We start from the raw sequence: 17966 nt of genomic DNA, 5'->3' as shown, positions 1-17966 counted from the left end.
GTCCCAAACCCAAATGATGGCTCTTTGGTGCTCTTACATGACTCGTTATTCACTTTGTGTTTAGCTTAGGTGGTAGTTATAAATTAACCTTCCCTACTTAATAATCAAGAAAAAATAATGATTTCTCATCCCTCACTACGTAACAATTATACCCCGACGTAACAATTATACCCCGGGGCAGAGGGAGTGGGGGACCTGTAGAGGTCATGTTCCTCTTGGATCAAGTCAAGAATCTAAAATGAAAAAGTTGAATAGATTCTTTTAAAATCTTTATTAAATTGTTTTTAATACCTATTAAAAAATTCACTTTTTTAAATTAATCAAAATTTATTCAAAAGATCTTTAGAAATCATAAATGATTACGATGAGTCTTTGAAATCAATTTTACTCCCAAAATTATTATAAAATTTAGAAAGTTATAGAAAATAAAAAAATCACACACATAAGAGGTTAAATTAGTTCAGTCCAATTCAGATCTATAACCAGTTTGTTTGAAGTCCTCTTAAAATTTTTACTATATAAAGAACACTAGTACAAATATTATGCACATACAATTTTTCATCTAATATTTTTTTATCTTACATGTTATTTTTTTAATTGAATATTTTAAATAAGAATCCAAGGAGTAATAAAATACTTAAAATAACTTCATATCTTTTATAAAATGATTAACTTATAGAAAAACTAAATTCGAACAAATAAAAAAATTACTTTCTTTTAATAATAATTTATTAGATTTATAGTTTCTATTTTTGTTAACTATACATCTATACTTAGCTAACTTTTATGAGCATTTATTATGTCTTATTCATTTAACCAAATATTTTTTAAGAATATTTCATGTGTTACTCAAGTATCTATTTTTGAAATATTTAAATAATATATTTTGATTATAATAAAATTTTCTTTTCACTTAACTTGAATAAAAAAAATTCTATTTTCTTATTCTTTTACTATTCCTATTAGTCGTACTTGTTGATTAGTATCTCTTATGCTCAACATAATTTATATATTTCGTTTTGCTCATAAGAAAATATTAGGTATATATTAATCTTTTTATAAATGTAAAGCATGTTAAATATTAAATATTCTTTTCCAGTCATTTTTTTTTATATTGCCACCCTAATTATACCATCGACAATTGTTAATCCTTTTGTTTCATCCTACAAATTTTCATGTGAACTATTAACCGCCTGTGGTCAAGATATGTCCCAACACTTGATGAAACAAAACCACGCTTGTGTAACACGTTATGCAAACAACCCAATATCGATGAAAGAAAGAGCAACGTAAACGTAACATGTGGACGAATCATATAGAGGAGCGTGCCCCCTTCCATCAGCATCGAACCTGCAACTCAAATTTCAATGCTTGTGGAATTGACTACGTCAAAAATCAATTATTTATCACAACAAACATGTAGCTTTCTGAAATTTGTTGCCTCAGCTGTCAGCGTGACTGAAATCAGTAATACCACTAACATCATGAGCTCTCATGGTTAGCACATACTACAGGAAGTACTTGGTACTAACACATGAAAGAGAACAAGTATAAATTAAAATAGATAGAGGGAAAAAATGTTGTAAAAAATAATGAATAATACAACTCTTAAACCTGGTATTGAGCAAGGCATTTGGAGGGAAATCAAGATAATGCTAATAATAATATTACATTTGCTCTTCATTAATCAAAGATAAATTCACAAAACTAAAGAGTTAACAAGCAAAACTCGATCAAAAGGAATTATACAAAGTAAATGGCTGAACAACGTTCCTTCCTATCAACTTGTATCTGTTGTGTCCCTATTATTACACTTGAAACATTTACGCAGGGATATTTTTCTCCCCATGAAGAAAAACAATAAAATGAAAACAAAAATACGATAACCAATTGCCATTAGAAACAAAACCAACAAATTTTTCCACTTCGAATTGCTGTCGGGGGAGATATTGTACACATTTTGGAGAGCCTGAAAGCCAGATATGGTCCTTACCTGCCCCACTGCAAAGGAGGTTCCTAGGTACTCATTCTCCAATAGCCCCTGCCAGATACAACCAAGTAAATGCTTCAATAAATACCCATCTAGGGAACAAAGATTGGATCATTTAAATCAAATATCCTCCTAGTTTTGGACGTTGAATCCCAACAAAAATCAGAAACAAACATAAAAGTCTAGTCTACTCAGAATTACTTTCTCTAGGAGCTGTGAATAGAAGATGCAAACACATCAACTTACCTGAATAGAGTAAGTATGAAAGGCTATATACGACATTGGATACATCCACACGGGTCCAGGCAAAGCATTTCGAACTCTAAAATAGCCTGCCGAAAGCATCATGGCCACCTGAAATGGCATACATATGCATCACTGGCTAGTTCAAGAAACAGCTAAAGTTCTTATGTAATCATGACGACTTTGAGCAAAAATATAGACCAGCAGACTGGTAGTTGAGCAGCATGTAACTTTTGTTTTACATCTATAATCTATGATAAAGGACAGTGGAACTCACATGTATGCACAACAGTGTCAAGACACTCCAAAACACATCTTGCCACAAAGTAGCCACAACTAGCATAAGTCCTTCATTCACCAACAAAGTCATGAAAAAATTCAGCACAAAGTACATTAACAAGCTGAATTGATCTTCCAGCCCAACAAGGAAGTAGAAGACTAGACTCGAAGAAATGGAGATGAGAAAAAGAAATGGGATGCTGGACAAGAGCTGCGCAAGTAAAAAAACTAATGTGCTGGAGTGCTGGTTTGATTCTTCACAGGCATATATCTGCAAAAGAGCAAATCATTTTACTCTGTCAACCTTTCAGAGATTACAGAGTGAAACTGTAGAGAATCCATATTCCAATTCTCTAAGTTAAAGCAGATATATATAATATTTTTTCTACCATGAAATTATAAAACTTATGCTAGTGCTAGTGCTAGTGCGTTGTTATTAAAAATAAGTATGGTCCATATTTCAATGTTTGTAAGTTTAGGTTTAAATTTCTCATGAGTTAGTAAAAATCATCAAATAAATTAAGGCATTATGTTGTGTAATCAAGGTCTGTATAGACCAATGCATCAAACAAAAGAAAGGATCCACAATGCAGACAATTTAAAAATATTTGCCAAATGAACAAATTATTTATTATATGCATATTAAGCGCATCAAGGCAAACTAACATTGTGCTAAAGTGAAACAAGCACATAATTACCTTGATTTCTTTCATAAGTGCAGGCACCCTGGCAATGCTTAGAAGGGAACAGAATGATACAAATACAAAAATTGCTGCAACTCTTGTCTGCAATTTGAGAGATGTTAAAATTTAGTTCCTAAGTATCATAACAGTATCTAGAACTGCTGAGCATATATAAATGTGGATATAAACTGAGATACACAATGAAAGATAAAATGCAATAGTCATGTCCATACTCACCACAACAGAAGACAGAGAATGCCCCAGACCAGAAAATACAGTACCAATACACAGCGTGAGAAGCATGTAAAGAATAAGATGCAGCCAGTAATATTTCCATTCCCTTGACACAACTAATAATGATCTCCATGTCGAAACTGCTATCCGCGTGGCATTGCTAGCTTTACCTTTGCTTTTGAGAACTGGACCTTCCTGCAAAATCAAGCCTGCTTTAAAAAGTCTCCAAAAGTTAACATCCAACACTAACTGTCTTCTGAAGCAGTAGAGCAGATCAGAATAAAGCCTGAAACAAATTTCTAAGCAGGCTATCTGATAGGAATCTTCAGTTTAGGAAGAAAAGAAAAGGAAAACAGAAAAAGATGGATCTGTTTTATTGAAAGGATAGGGAAAACACAAAGGAGTAATCCTCCTTTCACACAAGGGAAAGCCCCTGTTCAACTAGGGATACAATTTGATAACCCCTCCTTGTCCTAGCAAGGATCCCTTTATACTTCTCAGCCCAACTTCCTCTAACAGAAATAACTGTCTAACAGTTCTAACTGAAAAGTCTAACAGAATTAACAGTATTCTGTTTTTAGACTCTTTCCCTCCTCCTATACACTAATAGAGGTCTTGGTTCAGCTTGTGGCTGACCTTGATCCTCTTTCCTAACACTATCATGAGAAGTGCAAGTCCCATACTTCAACAAAATCATCTGTCAGTACAAGTCCCTTTTGAATGGTCTTCAATAAAACACCATCTACTATCTCCAATTGGCCATTAGCATATGCAGAATGTCCCAGCAGCCAGATTACAAATTTCTAAAAACTTAAATATTTGTAATGTACCTCAATTGAAGCACAGTTTTCTTACCCATTAGTTCCAAATAAATGATATTTGCCAAACCTACCAATAACTTGCTCGTCCACTTTAAGATGACAGGATTGAATGATCTACTAAATTGTAAATCTTTTACGCTCCTATTAAAAATCTATTAGGTTTACTATGACTAATTGCAACCAAAACTTTCAATCTACCATTAAACTCAATTGTTCAAATCATAGGTAGATATAATGTATTAAAATCTATAAATTGGCTTTGTAATATGATATTTGTGAAGGAAGGGACCTATGGTGAAACTCCCAGTCCACATTAACAGAAGATCTAACTTCTATAATGTTTCTATTTCAGCAGTTATAATATACCTTCTCAGTAAGTTTCAGAATCATAGTTTCAACAGCAGCTGCATCCGCTGATGACTTATAAGTTGCTTCAAGAGTGCGTATAGCAACAGCAGTGTCCATGTTCACAGAAGAAAAATCTCCATTGTCATCCTATTATATGATGTGATACTGTTAATAAATTAACATAAAAATCTAATAAGAGACATCCAAAATGCATCGAGCACATCAATCATTAAATAATTAGAAACGTTTACCTGCCAGTTTTTACACATTGCAATTATCCTGTCAAAATCTGTATTAATTGCACGTAGAAAGTGATCAGAAGGACTTTGCATGATTGGGCAAGGAAATCCAGCATTTGAGAAGTGCTTCATCAACATAAAATTATAGAAGTCAGTAATAAGATATGTATTCCAATTTCCATACACTATCACTAACAGAGAAGGGTAGCAAAGAAAAAAGGGAAGTTCATGATGATCTTGCAAAAATCATCTTTGATCAATTTTCACTAATAAATACTAAATGGTGTCCCTACAAAGCATAAAAAAATCAATCCCCCTTAACTTATTTTAATTTGTAGACCAAAAAGGATTACTAACTCATCATTAATCAAATTTCATGTGCTAGATTCAAAATGTATAGAAGTTACCTGCAAGCAAGCTAATGTTTCTCCAAAGAAGAGGGTATTTCCATTTGAAAGTAAACATATGTGGTCAAAAAGGCCAAAGACTTCTGTGCTGCTCTGATAGATGGTCACTATGAGAGTGTAACCAGTGCTTGCAAGTCTCTTCAATGTAACCATCATTAAAAGTGCCGAGACACTTAAGAAAAATAGATAAATAGCAAACAGTTGTTAATGATAATGGCTCTAAAATGCGAACACAACCAAGCAACTGATAGATAAATATTACAATAAAAGGAATTAAAAGAAGTAAAATACACACCTGTCCAAATGATAAAGAGGTTCGTCTATAAATAAAATACGCGGTCTCATCACAAGCTCCCTGGCAATGCTAACAAGCCTTCTCTCTCCACTAGGAAGTCCTTTCATATAACAATGTCCACCTATAAGTTTATTTGCATGATCACCTAAAGACATTGCATGTATAGCATCCTCTACCACACTCTTTTTCTGACAAAAGAAACCAGGAAGCTGAAGAAGAGCTGAATAATACAGAAACTCCCGCACAGTGAGGGATCCAATCAGAGTAGTTTCTCTCTCCACATAACCCTGAAAATTAAGAAACAAATTTCAATATAGATATATAAGTGGAGCAACCTAAAAATTAACAATAATTATAAATCAAGTAGGTAAAGAACAAGTCAAAGTCATCTAGTAATCACCTACTGATCCCATCAAAAACCAAAATTTAGTACTTATGACGCAAATGAACTTCTATGATAGAAAATGCTAATATCTGAAAGATAACTATTGCAAAGATACTTTTAAACTTTAGCATCCATTTTCAAAAAAGGATTATTAGCTTACAATCAATATACAACATGAAAGCACGGTTATGATGGATAGGCAAATAAGTTCAATCAGATTGATCGCTATAAACCAGTATTATCAATTGCGGATTGCATAAAATGACAGAAAGCCAATTATCAGCTATGTCATATAGCAGATAGCATTGTGGACAAATAGCACCAAAAGTTGCATTTGCATAGTGGTTGAAATATATGATATATATCAATTATGTATGTATTAAAAAAAAAGTTACATGCAAATAAAAGTTGGCATAATATTAACTCAAAAGTTCAATTGGCCAGAGACTCGCTGGAGACGACAAGAGGATGCAGGATGCATGCTGCATCTGCAGCCACTGCAACCACAACACCCATAGCAGCCGCAATAGTGGACGGAGTTGCGATCGCGGTTCCAAGGAATTCCACAATGCAATAGCACTATAGTAGTGCTATAGCGGTTATTAAACAACACTGCTATAAACACAATGGAGATTCAATATTAAACAGTCAATGATATGCTGAACTCACATATGAACCATAGGGCATTTGTGATTTTGCTCCATTCACAAACACTTCACCATACATCCTGGCAGAAGGATGCAATCTTCCTGAGGTAAGAGAAAAATTCATTTTAGCTTTGGCTATTCAAATATACATGGGAAGATCATGAAATGCTTAGTAAGAAAGGACAAAGGAAGTGTGCTTCAAGACCTGCAATGGCTCGTAATAAGGTAGATTTCCCTGATTTAGCAGGCCCCATAATTACAGTCATGGTCCCAGGTATCGCATAACCAGTTGAACTCTTAATAACCTTATCAGAGTACTTCCTTTTTCCCTTTATCGTAATGGTCAAATCTTTCCAGGCAACTGAAGCCCCAGCAATTTTCCGCGGAATAACTGCACCCTCCGGTAGATGTGGAGACGGCAGGGACCCACTGTTGAGCTTTGAAAGAGAGGGAGAAGCTGGTGTTGTTGCAACATTAATAGAGTCACCTCCTTCCTCAACTCTAGCATCAATATCAGTATCCTCCCACTCAGGTGAATCCTCAAAAGAGATGGGATGCCTAAGTGAACCAGGTTTACGCAGGTAGAAAAAGTTACTTGATGGCACCCTACTTGCCGGGCTGCTTGCCGACGATGATGAAGATCTATAATTATCTGATTGAGACTGTATTTCTTCCATACTTTCCAATTTATTTTTACCATATATCAAATCTTAAACATCATTTGACAGCCAGCAGAACCCCCTTAGTAGCATACCAATTCAACTTTGCAGTCAGTCAAACTGCTAGCAACACGCATCTCTCATTCACAACATTTTCTGTACACAGAACACTGTTAACCAACAACATGCCATGTAAATCCGTAATCAATATTAAAAAGCAATAAAAAAATAAATAAAGGTACAAAATTTATGGTCAAATCATAAATTTCATCTAGTCTCGTCTATGAAACAAAACGCAGACACCACAATGACAACCTGGATAATGCAATGAACTAAAGTGCCGCTATCTTTTCATGAAATAGAAACTCACTATTAATGATTAATAATACAAGGCAAAATGAAACAATAGGCAATAAACAAGAAGCAAAAAGGGATAAAATTAATGATTAATCCTACAAGGCAAAATGAACAATAGGGGAAAGAAAAAGCAAAATGGGATAAAATTCCGGAAAATAATGACAGAGTCTTAACAAGTAAAAGGGAGATTGAGGTATGCAAAGAATGCAGATGCCCTATTCCTCATCTCCATAAACACAAAACCCATATCTATTGCCTACGAAAAGTGAGACAAGTAACCTCAAAATCAAACCTTGCACCCGGGATTTCCCATTAAGGCAACCCCTTCTCTCAACTATGCCTTATTAACCTCTTTCACATTACTCATTTACCATTTAGCACGACAAAAAACAAACTTCTCACCGCACACTAAACATAATAACCCAAATAAACATAGAGGGTAAGAAAAAATAATGAAGACTCCTCTGTTATTGCCAAGTCAAACTGAGCAATCAGCAACACAAAACCCCACAAAAGCTTCAATCTTAAAATGAAGGCCAAAAAGACCAAACTTGGTTAAAAGAAAGTAGGGAAAAAATAGAGGAAACAACATGGTACATACCTGTGATCTAAGCAAAGCATGTGTTGAGAGAGTGTAGAGTGAAGAAGCGGAATGACACTAAACACTAGTCGTAGCTTATATGGGAGAAAGAGGGTGATTTGACCCGCAGAATCCGAGTTTTTTTTTTGTATTGCTTGCTTTCTTTCCTTAGCATTTCGCATCTCAGTGTCTTGCATTCTCTCTCACACACTTTTTTTTTTATCCTCTTTCGTTTATATTTTTTTCTTTTTCTTTTTACTAGTACTATTTTTCTCCCCTTGTCTTTTCTTTTATGGTGTGGCACATACTAAGTGTTACTTTTCCTTTTTGTTAAGACAAGTGTTGTGTGCAATGATGTTGGCTTCCGAGTGCCAACACGACAACTCTAGTTGAAGCGACCAATTGGTGCGTGCCACCTCTTTACTCTGACCCTTTTTAAGTGATCCCATTGCATTGATTCGGTAATAATAACACGACTACTATGAATCCACGTTACCACTTTGCCTCCGGATCAAGAGAGTTCTGCATCCATTGGAGAGCAGTGGAACTTGATTGCAGTTTTGTTTTGTTTTTTTAGGAATTATGTAAATTGATTATAGTTAATTAAACAATTTGGAGAAATTTTTTAATGTTGTTTTGATGATATACACATTGAGAGAGTTTAATATATATACATGTTTTTAGTATTATTTTGGTATAAATTTTCTCTAGAGGTTGAGTCAGAATATTCAAGTAATATAACCATTTATCATCTTAAGTACATATTATTTCCTCTTTTAACTAAAGGTGATGAGTTTTTATTATTAATTGTATGAATCAAATGATTTTGAATTCTTTCAGCTTAACTAATAAGTTTAAGTTTAAATCTGAATATGCAGTATTAAATTTTAATTATGTGATATAATTAAAATTAATTTCAATCAATCTTCTTTTGTACACATGAAAACTTTCATTTGCCATATTTTATCGGGCAAATGAAATTGTGGGTCATTTGACTCCATCCAAGGCAAATACTAAAAAATAAAGACCCTCATACCTTTTGTTTTTATTAAATACTTTATATGAATCACTGTCAATGTACCCAAAAAAAATATGAATCACACTGTCTAACGTTTTTTGTTGGCATACACTGATACACTTTTGGGGGCTACTCATCAAACTACGCAAAATGTGTACAGCAGTTGATACATATTGACAAAGGCAAAAGAAAAAATTGTGAGCTAACTAGTCATACATGACATGATTTGTCGGACCCATATTATAATATTCAGCTTCCATTCAGTTAAGTAACAAAAGATTCAAGCACATACAACTACTCTTCTCTTTTTTCTTTCTGCTGGCTAGCCCTGCGGAAAAAGTTGAACCATGAGTTATGTATTTTTCAGGTTTATAGTATTTATTTGTTTATTTTTTCTTACCACGCATATTTCTCACATGAATTTGAGTCATAGATAGGTGGCAAATTTTCGTATGAAATATTTAATACAAGCAAATTTTTTCGTGGTCAATAAGGTCCCCTACAAGCAAATTTTCAAAATCAGGAACAAGAGAAGATGTGATACAGCGATATTCATGAGATTGCAACTAAGGTTGGTTCCATACTTTAATAGAGAAGCCATTACCAATCCTTCACCTTATTTTATTTAATCAACACTCCTGAAGCATGAATAGGTTAAACAAAACTTGGATTGTGTCGGATAGGAGTATTAAAAAATTCTTTAGAGTAAGTTTGGATCAAGAATTTTAATTGAGGAAGGGAATTTATTAGAGAATATAAATTTCTACCATCTAAAATTCATTGGATTTTTTTTTATGAAGAATTTAAATTTTTAGAATTTTAAAACAAAATTTTAAACAACTAAAAATGTGGAATTTCAATTTCCTTCTAAAAGGTGAGAAATTGAAATTTTCTTCTATAGAAGCGTTCACGTATTTTCTTTATCATCTTTATCCTCTCTTTCACCTGAAAAGTTTTTGAAATCTCATTCTGTAACTTGTGACTCTTCCCTCACGCCGATGATCCTCTTCAAGAAATATCGTCCGAGTTAGTAAAGCACATCGATCAAGTGTGGACGTAGGAAAACATATACCTGCTAGTCAGGGGAGCAGCTATCACTATCCATCACGCAGCGGAGGTGTTCACCGACGCGGAAGACCTGAGTCATATCTTACGCTATTGACGAAATGTTGTGGTCGAGTGTGGTGAGATACACCGTCGTATTCCGGTTTTCCTACAAATTTCTATGTTGCATTAGTGTTCTTCTCTTTGGAAGCACACCAATCATATTTTCTCTTTTTTTTACTTTCATTTTCTTTCATCCTCACGATTTTAATTTTTTTTTATCCAAATACAAAATTTTAAAAATAAAAGAATTTCATTCAAACACACACTTAAAGAAAAGTATTTAACTTTGAAAGCTTTAGAAACAACAATATCTTGATTGCTCATCAATCTCTAACCCTACATTCAAAAATGCTGCACGTTACTCATTTTTTTTGGGGGGGGGGGGGGGGGGGGGGGGGGAATTAGTTTCCTGTTTCCATCCCTGCATGCCCATCGATTTATTGACGATTTATTGATAAATTTTTTTGTTTACTTGTTAAAGCGAAACTCGAGTTTTCATATGTTTAAATGATAATGGCTTGATTTATAATATTATTATAATAATAAGCCAATTTTGAAGAAAAAATCATTCAATTTCGTAAAAAGTTTATATAATCTGGCCAGATTTATACTTCCCCTTGACATTTGTCACGAGCCAAGCTTAAAAAAACTGTACGATTTCTTAATGAGTGAATCTTATTCAATCTGATTTATTACTGTCTTAATTAGCAAACATGAATTTATTGAGAATCTTATAGGTTAGTATTATTAGTTATAGCCTATTAAAAATGTTTTATTAGTGCAGTAAAAAAATGTCTTATTAGTCATGACAAGATGAAAAGACGTTGAAGGGACCATCTAAGAACGGCTAGGGATATAAACATAACTATGTCACGGATTCAACGTTTTTATCTCATCACTGTCAGCATTGCACAATTAATACGCAATGACATTAGACACGTTAATTATAATTATAACTTGTAGTATGAGATTCTAGCTTTCTTTTTTCGTCAAGTATTGCGAGGCTTATTCACGAAGCTTTTATCGGACCAAACTTGTATTTTAAGGGAAAATTATGACAATATATGCAGTACATGATAGCAATAATTATCATAATGTTCGCAGTATTTAAAATAATCAAGACCACCAATTTCAGTATAACTTTTTTAATCTTTTTATTCAACAAAAAAATTTCATCAGTTGCAAGTATGTTTTTTCTACATATTCTTTTAACATTCCAATATAATTTTCCGTTGGATATTTTACTTATCTCACCTCATTATTTGCTTGTACCATGGATGTCCCTAATGCACTTGGGTGCAAATATTTAAATAATTATCTTTTCCTTTTATTAGTTTTGTTGGTTTTTGTTGGATTTTTGCTCCACGTTTGTTTTTGTATTAGAAACAAATTGGGCCTTACGATGGACTAGCTGGTCAACAAGGTAATACAGGCCGAGCTTAACCTAGGGGATTTTCTTCCTACACCATACATATTTCTTCTACAACCAACATTTTTCTACAAAGAAAAGTTAACAGGAAGAATATCCCTTACACTAGGAACACAAACACAGTTTGGGCTTTTAAAACCAAAGGCCCACAAATTAACAATACCTTTCTCGTCAAACAAGACTTTTTTTATTTAAATAGAGAAAAAAACCTTAAAAAAATACCAAACCTGCTTAGGTTCTGAACTTTCTGAATTCTTCACTTTGATCATCATCTTCTTCAATTCCAGCAAGGATGTCACAGCAAGGCGAATCATCGGACCCGTGAGTCAACTCTCTGCACCTTCGTTGATTTCATTTCAGGAATCACAATTCTTTTTTTTCTTTTCTTTTTCTTTGCTCACTATACTATGGAGCTTGTTGGACTGTGAGGTTTGTTTGATGTTGGAGTTTTTGTTTGGAAACGCAGGAAATCGGGGAAGAAGGACTTCTCGACCGCGATTCTGGAACGTAAAAAGTCGCCGAACCGGCTTGTTGTGGATGAGGCTGTCAACGACGACAACTCCGTAGTGACCATGCACCCCCAAACCATGGAAAAGCTTCAGCTTTTCCGAGGGGACACTATCCTTATCAAGGTTACATTTTGAACCCTTTTCTCTCTTTCCCATTACGTTTTCCTTCGTGGGTCTTCACTCAATTTTTAAATGAAGAAATGACGATGATTTTTTTTTTTGAAAATAAAATAAGGATGAATTTGCTCCTACATAAGTTTTATAACCATCTTTAATCAATTGGTTATGGTTAAATTATATAAAACCCGTTAATATGAACACCCCTAGAGGTAACATGAGATGGGCAGATATCGAGACAAAATAAAAATAAAAAGAGACTTCTTAAAAGTGGTTTAACTATTTGTTGCACGTGTATCTTTGAATAAAGAAAGGGTCTTTCTTTGGAGTATGTAAGCTACTTGGTAAGGGATGAATAAATTGAAGATTTTTATGCTATGCTACATCTAACAACATTAAATGTTATATTTATTTTCTAAAAAAATTCCTTTACTAGCATGCTGGTTTGTATTATTTTTTTAAAAGAAATTTGGTAATTTTGAATGGCTCTGATGGAAAACTTCTGAGTATTGGATTTGGATTGTTTGATGGTGATCTTGTTAATTTGTTATGGTGGTGTGTGTGATGTGTTATGCTATTACGTGCTGGGACTACTTCCAAGTCATATGTAATTGGTTTGTGTTGCAGGGTAAGAAACGAAAGGATACTATTTGCATAGCTCTTGCTGATGAGAACTGTGAGGAGCCAAAGATCAGGATGAACAAAGTTGTGAGGTCGAATTTGCGGGTTCGGCTTGGAGATGTTGTGTCTGTGCACCAGTGCCCGGATGTTAAGTATGGGAAACGTGTGCACATTCTTCCTATTGATGATACCATTGAAGGTGTCACTGGCAATCTGTTTGATGCTTTCTTGAAACGTGAGTTTCCACCTTGCATTTATCTGAGCTAGAATATCTCCTAATACAGCTTCAGTTATTACGATGCTTCATTACTGAATTCTGTCTTGTTTATGTTATGAGTACAATATTTAGGTTTCATCAATGCTTCATAATAATTTTCACTTGTTTTGCAACTATGTGTTGCCTCTCTCCATATTTTGTGTTAAAGGGATTCCTCGATTAGTGTCTCTTTAAATAATTGATGTAAAGAATCAAAAGATTCAGCCTTGCTTCATGGGTTGATATTTATAATAAGCCTTTCATCTTGCAAAATGACATTGTGTTGCAGGAATTTTTCCTTATTCTAGTCAGTATCTTTGCCTTTGATGTCTTTCGTTTTGTTGGATGCCCTTGTTGATTTACCTTCAACCAGAGCTCTTACTGTCTATTCTATGAAATCATCCAGTTATATTTCTTGGGATACATGCCATGGGGCATGGAGAAATTAGGTTTGTTTGGTTTGAGATAACTTTTTTGTTTGCGCTAATAATTACAAAAAGTTTACCTTTTTTTCCACTTTGTTTTATGTTTTTCAAATATTTGTATAGGACATAACAAAAACTGGAATAGTATTTTTGTTGATTTTACCATTCCCTTTACAAATATTGTGATTTGTGAAATAGGAAACAAAGTGACAATAAGGTGATGTTTTTTTTTTTTTTTAAATTATGTATGAAAACAGGAAATGAACACAAAATATTTTCCCAAGCCAAACCAACAATACTTTTCAGGGATTTGATTTTATCACTTTTCTAGTTGATTCAACACATTTCAGACCGACTCTTTAGTGTATCTGTATAATCTTCAATCTTTAGTTTCCTCAAGTTATATCACAACAAAATAGAGTGTATGAATATTAACTGTACTTGTATAACGTTCTAACTTTTTCTTTTATGTATAAAATTTGCAGCCTATTTCTTGGAGGCTTATCGTCCTGTCAGAAAAGGAGATCTATTTCTTGTCCGGGGAGGGATGAGAAGTGTAGAGTTCAAGGTCATTGAGACCGATCCTGGGGAGTATTGTGTTGTTGCTCCAGACACTGAAATTTTCTGTGAGGGGGAGCCTTTGAAAAGAGAGGATGAAGAAAGACTGGACGAAGTTGGGTATGATGATGTGGGTGGTGTCAGGAAACAAATGGCTCAGATTCGTGAGTTGGTTGAGCTTCCATTGAGGCATCCACAGCTTTTTAAATCAATTGGTGTGAAGCCTCCCAAGGGAATTTTACTTTATGGACCCCCAGGTTCTGGGAAGACATTAATAGCAAGAGCTGTAGCTAACGAAACTGGAGCTTTTTTCTTTTGTATTAATGGACCAGAGATTATGTCCAAACTTGCTGGAGAGAGTGAAAGCAATCTCAGGAAAGCGTTTGAAGAAGCTGAAAAGAATGCACCGTCCATTATCTTTATTGATGAAATTGATTCCATTGCCCCCAAGCGGGAGAAGACACATGGTGAAGTTGAAAGGAGGATTGTTTCACAACTTTTGACTCTTATGGATGGATTAAAATCTCGTGCTCATGTTATTGTTATTGGAGCTACTAATCGTCCAAATAGCATTGACCCAGCATTGAGAAGGTTTGGTAGATTTGATAGGGAGATTGATATTGGTGTTCCTGATGAAGTTGGGCGACTTGAAGTCCTTCGCATACATACTAAAAACATGAAGCTATCTGATGATGTAAGTTAGCATTACTTAACTTTCATATTTGTTGGTGGGTATATTTTTTTTTCTCTGTATCTCATTTTTGCATTTTTGGGCGTGGCTAACATCTTGTGCATATGGGTTGCATTCATGATTAAAATCATCAATACTGTACTACTTAACTAAGAAAATTCTAGTTTTAGTACAGTTATCTAGGTATCTCTTTTTATTGTAACGTTTCTACATTCAATCTGGTTTTATAACCTATCATCAATACATTCATGATACTGTATTTTTTTTCTCTGTATCTTGTTTTTGCATTTTGATCTTTAATGTTCTGTTGTTCAATTGTTGTGGTTTTCCTTTGTAGGTTGATTTAGAGAGAATTGCAAAAGATACTCATGGGTATGTTGGTGCTGACCTTGCTGCCCTTTGCACTGAAGCTGCTTTGCAATGCATTAGGGAGAAGATGGATGTAATTGACTTGGAGGATGAGACAATTGATGCAGAAGTACTGAATTCCATGGCAGTTACAAATGAGCATTTCCAGACTGCCCTTGGAACAAGCAACCCATCAGCTTTACGTGAAACTGTTAGTATTTTTGTTATATTTTGAAATCATTAGTTGATGAGGCTTTCCTTCTGTGGTCTAATTTCTTATTAATTGTCTGTGTTGACAGGTTGTTGAAGTGCCTAATGTCAGCTGGGATGACATTGGAGGCCTCGAAAATGTCAAGCGTGAACTGCAAGAGGTAATAAATATTTCCTTATATTCAATTACATCTTGCTTATTTCTATATCAATTTATCTGTTACTTTTTTGTTTGTTTGAACTCAGACTGTACAATATCCAGTTGAGCACCCAGAAAAGTTTGAGAAGTTTGGTATGTCTCCATCAAAAGGAGTACTCTTCTATGGTCCTCCGGGATGTGGGAAAACTTTGTTAGCCAAAGCAATTGCTAATGAATGTCAAGCTAACTTCATCAGTGTGAAAGGTCCAGAACTGCTTACAATGTGGTTTGGTGAAAGTGAAGCTAATGTTAGAGAAATTTTTGACAAGGCCAGACAATCGGCTCCATGTGTCCTCTTCTTTGATGAGCTTGACTCTATTGCCACTCAGGTTAGTCACTTCATACTCTTAGCTTGTTACTGTGCTTTATCCATTAGCAATATTAAACTGAATTATATTTTAATCTTGTATTATTATTGCTTGTACTTGTTTGGAAAAAAATTCTGAGGATCTCAAGCCACTGATTTTTTTTGTTATTTAATATTGTCACAGATGTTTACATCTCTTTAATTTGTTATTCTTAATGTACGTGTATGTACCTTACTGTGTAACTCTTGCAGAGAGGAAGCAGTGTTGGGGATGCTGGTGGTGCTGCTGATAGAGTTCTAAATCAACTTCTGACTGAAATGGATGGCATGTCTGCCAAAAAGACTGTGTTCATAATTGGGGCAACTAACAGACCTGACATTATTGACCCAGCACTTCTTCGGCCAGGCCGTCTGGATCAATTGATCTATATTCCTCTCCCTGATGAGGATTCCCGTCATCAAATCTTTAAAGCCTGCTTGAGGAAGTCACCTGTCGCAAAAAATGTTGATTTGAGAACATTGGCTAGGCATACTCAAGGGTTCAGTGGTGCTGATATTACAGAAATATGCCAGCGAGCATGCAAATATGCAATAAGAGAAAACATAGAGAAGGTATCCTTTTCGTTAATAGATATATATTTCCTTTCTTAGAGCCTTAGAACATGTGTCATGGATGCCAACATATGGCAACCTTCAAATTCTTTTTGGATCAGTGTTGTTAAATAGTGGGCCATGGTGGAACGGCGTGGTGGATTTTTTGCCAATCGCTTTAGGCAATTTGTGAAGGAAGCCCTGCCATGGTGGCGCCATAAGGCATAATGGCATGTTTTTATGGTGGGCCTTCTGCCATGTTCCGCCATTGGTAACAGTGCTTCTGACTTAATGAAAGTGTGCTGCTAATTTATATATAGTTTTGGGTTTTGGGGGTGTCTTTTGTCTCTATATAGTTGGAAATGACTTCAACTAATCACTGTAATGATATCTGAGCCCCAAAGTTGCAAAGGCCACAACCTGGATTGGATCAGAGCTGTATACTATGTGGATGAATTGGGTGGGTTACTACAATGGGGCCAGTAGTCTTCTTGGAAGCACTGAGATATTTTTTAGTTTCAAGATTTTGATTGGCCTATGACATAAAACTCGATGAGTTTCTTCTGACAAGATTCGACCTGATACATTTCCATGGTTTATTTCAGGACATTGAGCGAGAGAGGAAGAGTAAGGAAAACCCTGAGGCCATGGATGAAGACACAGTTGATGACGAAGTTGCCGAGATCAAGGCTGCTCATTTTGAGGAGTCAATGAAGTTTGCACGTAGGAGTGTTAGTGATGCTGATATACGCAAATATCAGGCATTTGCTCAGACCTTACAGCAATCAAGAGGGTTTGGAAGTGAATTTAGGTTTCCAGAGTCTGGAGATAGGACTACTACTGGATCTGACCCCTTTGCAACTTCTGCTGGTGGGGCTGATGAAGATGATCTGTATAGTTAGGTTTAATTATTATAGTGATGTATGAAATCACATGTCTACCTCATAGGAAGTGTCCCTAGACTTCCTCTTTGAAGCCTCTCTTATATTTTGCTTTTCATGTACTCTAATTATCCTGAATTGTTACTGGCTTAACCTTAAATACCATATATGGTATGTTCATTTTATGGATGATATTGTTATTGTAGAAAGTAGTTGAGCATGTGCATTCTTGGACGTTCTCATAGTGTAATTTTCTTCTGGTGGGGCATGTATGATTGAAAAACAAACTGGTTTGGATTTTGAGAAAATCTTTGTATGGAAAGAATTGTGTTTGTTTTCAGATTTTTTTTTAATTAGAAAAAAGATTAATTTAGTTTTTAGTCCATCAACCTTTTCATATTATAATTTTTTCTCTCTCAAAATATTTATGATAATTTTTAATCCTTCATTAATTTGTCATCATTTTTAGTATCGATATAATTTTTTGTTATTTTTAGTCATTTATTTATTTTCATTGTTCAAAAGTAATATC

At 34.6% G+C, this 17966-nt stretch overlaps 2 protein-coding genes across 3 annotated transcripts; one reads left to right on the top strand and one right to left on the bottom strand.

Moving 5' to 3' along the window:
* Positions 1 to 1656: 1656 nt before the first annotated feature.
* On the bottom strand, positions 1657 to 8429 carry LOC100784041 (ABC transporter G family member 3). 2 transcript variants are annotated; one of them, XM_006592648.4, is made up of 12 exons: positions 8189 to 8429; positions 6777 to 7400; positions 6594 to 6673; positions 5540 to 5826; positions 5245 to 5416; positions 4850 to 4963; positions 4617 to 4745; positions 3433 to 3624; positions 3211 to 3297; positions 2511 to 2783; positions 2237 to 2344; positions 1657 to 2041 (listed from the first exon to the last, which is right to left on the bottom strand). In XM_006592648.4, the coding sequence occupies exons 2-12, from the start codon at positions 7246 to 7248 to the stop codon at positions 1781 to 1783; spliced, it is 2175 nt and encodes a 724-aa protein (XP_006592711.1). In that variant the 5' UTR covers positions 7249 to 7400; positions 8189 to 8429; the 3' UTR covers positions 1657 to 1780. The 2 variants fall into 2 exon arrangements, with proteins under 2 accessions (XP_006592711.1, XP_003540196.1); XM_003540148.5 differs by having other exon boundaries at positions 6777 to 7386.
* Positions 8430 to 11884: 3455 nt separating this feature from the next.
* On the top strand, positions 11885 to 17626 carry LOC100783508 (cell division cycle protein 48 homolog). Its single transcript, XM_003540147.5, has 9 exons — positions 11885 to 12042; positions 12188 to 12353; positions 12975 to 13203; positions 14135 to 14901; positions 15236 to 15457; positions 15546 to 15617; positions 15703 to 15984; positions 16215 to 16574; positions 17159 to 17626. The coding sequence occupies exons 1-9, from the start codon at positions 12014 to 12016 to the stop codon at positions 17453 to 17455; spliced, it is 2424 nt and encodes an 807-aa protein (XP_003540195.1). The 5' UTR covers positions 11885 to 12013; the 3' UTR covers positions 17456 to 17626.
* The last annotated feature ends 340 nt before the right edge of the window (positions 17627 to 17966 follow it).

Source organism: Glycine max, chromosome 12 (genome assembly GCF_000004515.6).
Source record: "Glycine max cultivar Williams 82 chromosome 12, Glycine_max_v4.0, whole genome shotgun sequence".
NCBI lineage: Eukaryota > Viridiplantae > Streptophyta > Magnoliopsida > Fabales > Fabaceae > Glycine > Glycine max.
Note: the sequence above shows the minus strand (reverse complement) of the source record. Positions and strands in the feature narration are given on the sequence as shown.